Below are 10298 nucleotides of genomic sequence, written 5' to 3' on the forward strand. Positions count from 1 at the left end.
ATGCCGCCCTCACCGACGTGCCGCCACAACTGCACCTCATCCATTGCTGCTGTCCGAGTTATCTCCCCTTTCTGGCTCCAAGTCCTCCTCGTCCACTTCTGGCCCCATGCACTCCGTCTGGGTGCTCCGCTACACGAGAACAATCCCGCTGGGGTTGGTCCTCCGGGCGGACACAACACAACCTACCAGCCCAAAGCAACCCAGCCTGGGTACTTCGCCGCGTGAGAGCGTAACCCCTGGGGTTGGCCTTCCGGATACATGCGACCCATCCTCCTGGCCCAAGGCAACTCAGCCTGGGTGCTTCGCCGCGCGAGAGCACACCCCCTGGGGCTGGCCTTGCGGATAAACGCAACACAAACTACCGGCCCAAGGCAGCTCCGCCTGGGTGCTTCGCTGTCCGAGAGCAAACCTGCTGGTGCGGGCCTTGCGGATAAACGCCACGCAACCTACCGGCCCAAGGCAGCTCCGCCTGGGTGCTTCGCTGTCCGAGAGCAAAACCTTGCGGGTGCTGGCCTTGCGGATAAACGCAACGCAACCTACCGGCCCAAGGCAGCTCCGCCTGGGTGCTTCGCTGTCCGAGAGCAAAACCTGCTGGTGCGGGCCTTGTGAATAAACACAACGCAAACTACCGGCCCAAGGCAGCTCCGCCTGGGTGCTTCGCTGTCCGAGAGCAAAACCTGCTGGGCTGGCCTTGTGAATAAACGCAACGCAACCTACCGGCCCAAGGCAGCTCCGCCTGGGTGCTTCGCTGTCCGAGAGCAAAACCTGCTGGGCTGGCCTTGTGAATAAACACAACGCAACCTACCGGCCCAAGGCAGCTCCGCCTGGGTGCTTCGCTGTCCGAGAGCAAAACCTGCTGGGCTGGCCTTGTGAATAACACAACGCAAACTACCGGCCCAAGGCAGCTCCGCCTGGGTGCTTCGCTGTCCGAGAGCAAAACCTTGCGGGTGCTGGCCTTGCGGATAAACGCAACGCAACCTACCGGCCCAAGGCAGCTCCGCCTGGGTGCTTCGCTGTCCGAGAGCAAAACCTGCTGGGCTGGCCTTGTGAATAAACACAACGCAAACTACCGGCCCAAGGCAGCTCCGCCTGGGTGCTTCGCTGTCCGAGAGCAAAACCTTGCGGGTGCTGGCCTTGCGGATAAACGCCACGCAACCTACCGGCCCAAGGCAGCTCCGCCTGGGTGCTTCGCTGTCCGAGAGCAAAACCTTGCGGGTGCTGGCCTTGCGGATAAACGCCACGCAACCTACCAACCCAAAGCAACTCAGCCTGGGTGCTTCGCTGTCCGAGAGCAAAACCTTGCGGGTGCTGGCCTTGTGAATAAACACAACGCAAACTACCGGCCCAAGGCAGCTCCGCCTGGGTGCTTCGCTGTCCGAGAGCAAAACCTGCTGGGCTGGCCTTGTGAATAAACGCAACGCAACCTACCGGCCCAAGGCAGCTCCGCCTGGGTGCTTCGCTGTCCGAGAGCAAAACCTGCTGGGCTGGCCTTGTGAATAAACACAACGCAACCTACCGGCCCAAGGCAGCTCCGCCTGGGTGCTTCGCTGTCCGAGAGCAAAACCTGCTGGGCTGGCCTTGTGAATAACACAACGCAAACTACCGGCCCAAGGCAGCTCCGCCTGGGTGCTTCGCTGTCCGAGAGCAAAACCTTGCGGGTGCTGGCCTTGCGGATAAACGCAACGCAACCTACCGGCCCAAGGCAGCTCCGCCTGGGTGCTTCGCTGTCCGAGAGCAAAACCTGCTGGGCTGGCCTTGTGAATAAACACAACGCAAACTACCGGCCCAAGGCAGCTCCGCCTGGGTGCTTCGCTGTCCGAGAGCAAAACCTTGCGGGTGCTGGCCTTGCGGATAAACGCCACGCAACCTACCGGCCCAAGGCAGCTCCGCCTGGGTGCTTCGCTGTCCGAGAGCAAAACCTTGCGGGTGCTGGCCTTGCGGATAAACGCCACGCAACCTACCAACCCAAAGCAACTCAGCCTGGGTGCTTCGCTGTCCGAGAGCATACCCGCTGGGGCTGGCCTTCCGGACAAACGCGACCCAGTCTAACGGCCTAAGGCAACTCAGCCTGGGTGCTTCGCCGCGCGAGAGCATACCCCCTGGGCTGGCCTTCCGGATAAACTCTTCTTATGCTACTGGCCTAAGGCAACCCAGTCCTGGTGCTGGCCTTCCAGCTAAACGCATCTAAGCCTACCGGCCCAAGGCCACGCAGCCTGGGTACTTCACCGCGCACCCTGGGGCTGGCCTTTCGGATCAGCACAACGCAACGCGGGCGTTTCTCTCCCTGAGATCATCACCCGGGTAAAGCCTACCGGCCGTGGGCACTCGTTATTGCGCAGGCTTCCTGAGTCTAGTTGCTACCCTTTGCGGGGCGTAGCTCCCCGATGAGCGCAAGGCGGTCCGGGCGCTTCGGTGGGCTCCAGCTGGGCACCTGGCAGTAACCCGTGGTGATAATAAACCACGTTGAGCTCAACCTCAAAGCAATGACCTCTCCGCCGCGGCGCCGTCCCCTCCTAGCCGGATCACCCCATTCCCCAGCAAAATATGCGTAGCTGCCAAGCCTTTGCGGCCGGTTCCGGGACACCCCTTTCCCTCTTACACGCAACCGGGTAGGCCTAGTTGCAGCTGGCTGCGCCTGCTTTCAGACAACGCGGGATAAGGAGCGCAGTCCGGTGATAATCACAACGTCCCCTTCTGAGTGTTTCCGTCGCGTGCCATTCTTATCGCCTTCGTCATAGCCATTACTTCGTTCTCCTCCGGACCTTCTCCGACTCCGCCGCGCACTTCATCCCGCTCGGCCATCTCTTCGCTGTTACTGACGCCCGATGTGCCAGTAACGCTGTGTTCACTGATTTCCTTCCTTATTAAACTGAGTCCATATGTATTGTATATTGTTATTTTTGACATCCCTATTCCCCAACAAACGACGTTCTGACTTGCACTTGCTTGCACGGTTGACTGGCGAACTTGTGTTGTCTGGATTTAGCGCTTTGTTCTCCGCTAATCTTTGTAACGAACTACAGTATCAGTCCCTGTCCTCTGGCCAGTTCTGGTCTGCGCCTCCCTGCGCCGCACTTGCCGTACTGCACTACAGGACGAGCACTTAATCAACATGCAAAGGTAAGGTGCGAAACGGGTAGGTACTTGTAGACGTTAGTAATCGGGGCACCACTGGAGGAGTAGCGCAGTGCTTCACAAAGAAGCGCTTCCGAGTAGAAAGTGAACTAGGTCGAGGCTTGCTGGATAACGTTTGACGCTTTTGCCCCCAAGCCGTGGATCGAGCCGTGGATGGAGAAATTCCTGAGAGTCCTTGGGCCGCTGAGAAATTGCGCCTCATCCTAAAGCAAACATTTACATTTATATTTTGCAACATATGAAGCTAGACGCAGCCCAAGACACGTGCTAGGCCGTTCCCGACGACAGCCGTAGCGAAGGAAATAACCGGTCGCGAGGAGGATTTGAATGCATGCGGTAAGTCCGATTATTTTACTATTTCTTTCTTTGCGTAAAAGAGTTAGTACCGCTTGACGTTAAAGTGCTGTTGTCATCCGTGCGCTTGTGTGCATGAGTTTGGGCTCTTTCGGAGCGATGACGTCGGTGGGGTGCAGTCGGTGGGGTGCAGTCGGAGGGGTGCAGTCGGAGAGGTGCAGAGCGGTGCCCCATCCTCACATCCTGGGTGACCCCCATTTTCTATCCTCGAGTCAACACCTCGCATCCTGGTGACTGCATCCCCCTCCTCCGCCATCCTCATCCTTGGTGGGTTGGCATCGACCCTCCACATTTGCCGCCATCCTGGGCCCCCTGCCATCTTTTGTCCTGGGTGGGGCCCCACATTTTTATCCTATTCGTTCCCATCCGTATCCTATGCCCGACTCTCTGCCGCATCCTGACCGCGCTGTCAACCTCCTGTCCAGTAGAGGTCCAGTCGGTCGTCTGTCGTCCTTTACGGAACATGGTTCTGGAGCGCCTGCAATCAACTTAGGCAATTGGAAGTCAATATATGAGCGCAAATAGCTCATTATCTCTCTCTCTTGTATATGAAAGTGTGCCTGTAACATTTTGGAGATTCTCAGAGCCGGACTGCTTCGCTGTGTCGCCGTCAAAGCCTGCCAGCCAACGATTGCCGACCCGCTATTGTCACAAGCCAATTTACAAATAGCACCATTGCTCACGGAAAGAACCGCGACACGATAAGCTTCTGCCAGCTACCCTCTCCAGCTGAAATGCTAAGATGTTGACCAATTGCGCAACATCAAACAATCAAGCAATGCCGCGTGAATACATCACGTGCATACTTACTTAACCAAGTCTCGAGCTGTTTCTGCGCTTGCTGGTCCTCCACAGCTGGTAATGTTAACGCCCGCGACCCCGATCACGAAATCCTTTTAATTATATCGAAGTTCTAATGATTTTTATCTGGTTATCTCGCATAGATTCCTTTACTAAGTATGGCTTTGAAGGCCGGCGGTTGAAACGCTTCACGCTAAGGCAAGGATTGTACAAGGAAACTAAGATTGAAACAAACTCAAAACAATTCTACCATTACTCGGGGCACAGGCTTTACTGCAGATAGGGGCGGAGCCGCCTGGGGTTGGTACCCGTCTGCCTTCCTGCTTGCGTCTCGGCGCGTCGCTATCTGCCTGGATGCCTGCGTATGCAGGCAAACAGTATTACATCTGACAAAACTGCAGCTTGATATTGAAAACCTTATCATAGACTTGATATTTTGGAGGATGATCTTGCAAGCCGGCGTAAAGTGATTCGCGATGAAAGCTTTGTTCAGATTTGTGAAGGCACGGTTGTCAAATGTAAGGCTCACCATGGCTGGGAGCTTATCACGTCGACTATTCAACCTAGATTCACCATAAATTAAACTCTGACTGCGCCGTTGCTAAAGTCGTTGCATATCTGAAACCCGGTGTTATGGCGTCTTTCAATTTAGATCTCCTGCCTCTCCTTTAATATTGGTATCTCAAATAAAATTAGGATATCTTAATTACACTTGCAAATCTAAACGTGCGTGGTCACCACATTTCGGGTGCAATTGGCTACGTCGATGTGGGCATCATGGAAGCGCTTGCTTCATAACGAGTAACGTAATTACGCATTAAGATTTTGCTCCGTAAGATCCTTAGTTTTCTTAAAGCAGCACGTTTTCCAAGTCAGACTTTGCTCTAACTGCTCTGTTTCCGCCGCGTCGGACATCCGTAACGATAACTCGTTACGGTGTGCAAAGTCGAAGCGCCCGCCAAAACTGTGCTACCTTTCAGCTCAGTAGCTGCTGCCGCACAGACAGAAATCAAATCTTCTTGTCGAAGTAACCAACGGAACAATTTACATTTTACAGTTATTCGAGCCCGCATACACCCTAACGGGAAAATCGTTCCTGCCAGGGACCTGTCGCCAAGGGGGTACGGACTACGCACCGAAAACCTAGAGCATAACATTCCCTTCCAAATACTTGAACGGCTGTGGAACATAGCAAATACGCCACGGTTGGGTGCACTGCGCCGCTGCAAATCTCGCTCGCTCCCGTTACCGCCGTTATTTCGACCCATGAACGCGCCCCTTTGGTTCACAACCCTTGAAAGTATGCATCCCTACCGCGGCCCGCCGCGACTAACTTCTCCTTGACTCACCGAGCCGGCGTATCCCTCAGTAAACAGGTTGTGCAGCGGTTGGGGGAAGTTCTACGGAAGTGCCGAAGCATGTGACTGTCCTAGAGTCTCGCCCTGCTACATTAGGACGCTTCCTTTGGTAGCAATCTTTCGGACGTTACAGTTTTAAACGTTTCCCAGACTCAACAGGATGTATCATGTAGCATTTGAATTGTGTGCGCCGCTTAAGATTATTGGGGCGGTAGAGAGGGAAGGGGGAAGGGTGTGAAGACGCGAATATGGCAAATCCATGCAAAATCGGTTTCGGGGCGCGCAATTGCGTCTGCAAGACGCTGCGGCGGGCGTGCCACGCCACGCCGCAAAGCAGCTTGCATGGTGTAATGGGAGTGTTTCCTAGGCACTTCTCAACTGCCGACCGGGTGCTTCAGAGCTTCAGGCTGAACGACAATTGTTCTTGGATGCGTTGTCCACCTTAATTAGGGCACGAGCGGCAAAGTAGGAAGCCATTCCCAACGGTTTAGCGAAGCTCAAACAGTTTTCCTTAAGAACATTATTAAAATTCACTTCTCCTCGAAAAGCAGTCGAGGATTATGGGATCACGGTTATTCACGGGGCGCTACACTTCAGAAACGCCCGCAGCTTTGTTACGCAAGTGGCGTTTCGGCTTCTGGTGAGCGGCTGTTATGGTATCAATATATTGGCACGACGTCCAAATAACGATGCGTTGAGGTACTTGGGAATTTTTGGATAAAGTAAGCTATTGTGGATGCGCCCTTCCTGGGAAATTCCCAGTGGGAATGGGCTGCTGGAGTATCATATGGCGATGGTAGAAAGGCGTGCCACAGCTGCATGCAAAACACCTTCATTTCATGCATTTGTTGCAGAAGTTCTTCTCATTCTTGCGCCAGTTTTTCCTTTCGTGTGTTCAAAGATCATGCGCATGTTCAAGTGTCAAGCATGGACAAAAAAGAAGCCGCAAGATATAATTTATAATGGCATGCCTTAGTTAGGATCCTGGTTAACGACGGTTAATAAGGTCCCCCCACCGGCCAAATCTGGCAGATGCACCTCTATTTGCCAAATCTGGCAGATGCACCTCTATTTGTAGGAATACTCCACTGCAAAGATGAGCCAAATTTGATATCTATGAGAAATAAGTTACAAGAGAGCGGGAACGCAAAGGCCTGCTACACGTGACGTGGGCCATCGGGATTGAACGTAAAACGTTAAAACCTGCTCAACTTCCCGGCCATAGGCAGGTAGCGATGATGATAATTATGATGGTGATTATTACGAAATAACTGAATGTTAGCGCAGTAGTCACTCAACTACAAATGGTTCGGGCCAGCGGCCATGCACGGAACATTCCAACAGCCACGTCAAGTGCAGCAGCACAGGAGGGGGACGCTGCCCTCACTTGACGAGATGCGCAAAAAGCAAGAGAATATCAATTAACGACAATTTGCGTTTGGTAGACGCCGAGAGGCCCGTAACTGGATCAAACCCAAGTGCAACACTGACACCTGCGCAGCGGAAAAAAGTACTGGCCGCATCCAACAATCATGTCGCGCATCATATCATATATAATCGTGTTATGTTCATCTCAGCGACATTTGACCAGTGCTTAATCATTTATGCAGGACTACCTACTTTCACCCCTGCGGTTGCAAAAGCAGCACGCAGCCCTCCCATTCCGGCTAAAGGCATGCATGCGTCCCTATGCTGCTGATGCTGCGGATGCTGCTGCTGCTGCGCCGCTGCTGCTGCTATCCAAGCCCGCCGCAGCAGTGGCACAGCGGTGACTTGGCATCGACGCCGACGCCACACCCACAAGCCTCCTCCGCCTCCCCGGCAGCAACCTCAGTCATGTGTAGCAGCATATAAGAAAGGGACTGGCGGTTTTCCCCCCCACATCCGCGCACATCCACTCACGCACAATCTTCTTGCGCGGGCACACACACCCACACACCCACGGGGGGGTGTTGCGCTGCACCACCCTTTTTTTTGCATCGTCATGCGAAACGCTTTACGCGATGGTGCCGACCCGCGGGCAACATGTGTTGTCGGGGTTGTTGAATACCGCGACGGTGCAGCCGCGGCCAGGACAGAGATCTGCAAACTTGGTACAGCCGGCACCCTTGATGTTGAAGCAGAGGCTGCCGCCGGCGACACCTTGAGCATAGGTGAGGCCCAGGCGGGTGAATTTGAGGACTGGGCGAGTGGAGTCCCAGGAGAATGACGACCTAATCTCCGCGGTGTTGGACAGAGTGAACGGCAAAATGGAGCCCTTGCACTTGCCGTCTGTGGGGTTCGAACAGAGAACGGGTGCGAAGGGGAAATGTGTTGGTGTTGTGTTGGTAGGCATGGTTGAGCACATGTAAATGGGGCTCTAGGTTAATACATTCGTAGGGTAGCACATAAGCAGCCCAAGGTGCAACACGCACGCGCACAGACATATGTGGGTGTAGATGTGGTTGCAACCGGCAGCTATGTATGTTGTGGACACCAAATTATATAAATTATTACTAATTAAGCAGCTTTAGCACTTGATTTGAATTCTTCTAAATATTCAGCAATAGCTTGTTTTACTAAACCTTCTGCTCCAGGAGTAAAAGTTAACTTGGTCTCGCGTTCGAGCGAGCAGCGCCAGCAACGGAAGCCATTCTTAGACCCGACAGCGGGATCCCGGAAAACGATACCACGGGCTGGCGTGCAGAGGCGTTATTACGACATGCCGACAGCTCAGCAGGTGACAGTGGCGGCAGTGGGAACATACCCCCAAGCGCCACACGCGGAGACCGGGTGAATGATTGAAGAGACTGATGCTATCCCGGTAGCTTGTTTTGGCTTTGAAATCATTTCCACTTACTAGGCCACGCCAGCCCACACCACACACGCATGGATGCACGCGCAAACGAAGGTGGTGTGTTTCAGGGGTGAGATTAAAGACCAGAGTATGGAAAGATGCCGTACTCGCATCGCCGTATACACACATACATACGCACGCACATGCAGCGCATATCAATAGATCGTTTTAAAGCTTATTGTATTTGCTGTTGTTATTGTTATGTTCCCTAGCTCGTCTGTTTACTTCGCGCCACTAGGGTACATATGACCTGGTACACGTCAGCCCTTCAGCAATTCTCACCCTAGCGGGCACCAGAACCAAACCAACCCAGAACCCGTCTCCCCCTCCCTTCAGGCGAGAAGCTGCTTCCTAAACCCACGGCGCATCAGGCCCTGACGTGGTTAAAATATAATGCTGGCGGCGCCAACCAGCAACCACTTCAACCACCGTGTAATCGCGTAGGGCAGGCTGCTGCTGAAGAGGAGGCATCAGCACTGCGGAGGACTTTGCACCTGATAACACTCCGACACTGTTGGCATTTGTTATTCTTCACGCTGGGTCACCGCAAACGCAACATCGATACTTCCACGACCCCTCCACGACCCCTCCACGACCCCTCCACGACCCCTCCTAAGCGACCAACGTTACGCACCACATCGGCTTCCCAGCAGGCTGCTATGACGGGCTCGCCATAGCCCGTAGCTGTAGTGCCTAGGAAGCCACCCATCACCCAGGAGCTGTTTCCGCAGCTGCTAGAGCAGCATGAACAACACACATACACACATACACACACACACACATCCTTGTTCCAGTTCACCCGAAAATCCCATCCTCTCCCCCAAAGCCATCTGATGGTAGTGTCAGTCCCGTGATCCCAATCTCCCGCGCCGCCATTACACCCCCACCCCCCATTCCCCCCCCCCACACACACACAAACACACATTCACACAAATTGCCGCCGCAACGCTGAGGTACTCACTAGCAAAGAGCTCGACCTTCTCCAGTCCATCCGAGCAGCACCCGCCCAGGCCGTTGTTGCAGGTGGCAGCGGCCGCGTTGTCGACCGAAATCTTCAGGCACACGCGCTCGCCAGCGCCGCCAGAGATGGTGACCGCGGAAACGTTGGCGACGGTCACGCGCCATGGGTAGCTGGAAGGGGACCGGGACACGCACCTGGGCGCGGGGGAAAAAGAGGAGGGCGCGTAGGATGTGAGTTTTGGGGTTGTAGGGGGTCAGTGAAAAGCAGGTCATATAGCACCTCAAGAGGGCAAGCTTTGGTTGTATCAGGATGTGGCCAGGGGCCCATGGCGCGTGGGGGGGGGTCCATGAGGGGACGCGGAGTGGGTTTGGGTTGGGACGGGTTACAAGGACACTTGCGAAAATGAGACACAGGGGTGCTCCTTGGCAGATGCTGTTCCCTCGGAATAGAGAAAAAGCGATATTGCCGCCACATTTCGACACACATATACACATATGCACACACAGGCGCGCGCGCGCACATGCTGAAAGCAAGGAACAGTCCAGTTCGTGCTGTGATATTTCTGTGATCGAGCAGGGGGTTGGTGTACACAGAACATCTGAAGGAAGTAGACGTGGGCTGGACGGGGCAAGGTGCGCATGGCCGAGGGGGTATTTTTGTCAATCATGCACAACACTGTGCAGCGCTGGATGACTGAATGTAGCACAGCACGACACTGCGCAGCTAAACATGCATAGCATAGTCAAGCACTAAGCGACGTATCGAAACCACATATGGACCTGAAGACAAATACTTTGCCCATGATACGGCAGTTGTGTATCCTTCGTACTGGTGTAGCGTTTTGACAGTTGAA

General features: G+C 54.3%; 1 protein-coding gene across 1 annotated transcript in view; it reads right to left on the reverse strand.

Moving 5' to 3' along the window:
• Positions 1 to 6591: 6591 nt before the first annotated feature.
• The window catches only part of ssgA (pherophorin-like ECM-glycoprotein SSG185), a 6178-nt gene continuing 2471 nt past the window's right edge, over positions 6592 to 10298 (reverse strand). The window contains exons 7-8 of the mRNA XM_002946080.1: positions 9446 to 9639; positions 6592 to 7919 (exon numbers count right to left, since the gene is read on the reverse strand). Coding sequence (XP_002946126.1) covers positions 7645 to 7919; positions 9446 to 9639 — 469 coding nt within the window. The 3' untranslated portion in view covers positions 6592 to 7644. The remainder of the gene's footprint in view (positions 7920 to 9445; positions 9640 to 10298) is intronic.

This window comes from Volvox carteri (genome assembly GCF_000143455.1).
Source record: "Volvox carteri f. nagariensis unplaced genomic scaffold VOLCAscaffold_1, whole genome shotgun sequence".
In the NCBI taxonomy this organism is placed as follows: Eukaryota; Viridiplantae; Chlorophyta; class Chlorophyceae; order Chlamydomonadales; family Volvocaceae; genus Volvox; species Volvox carteri.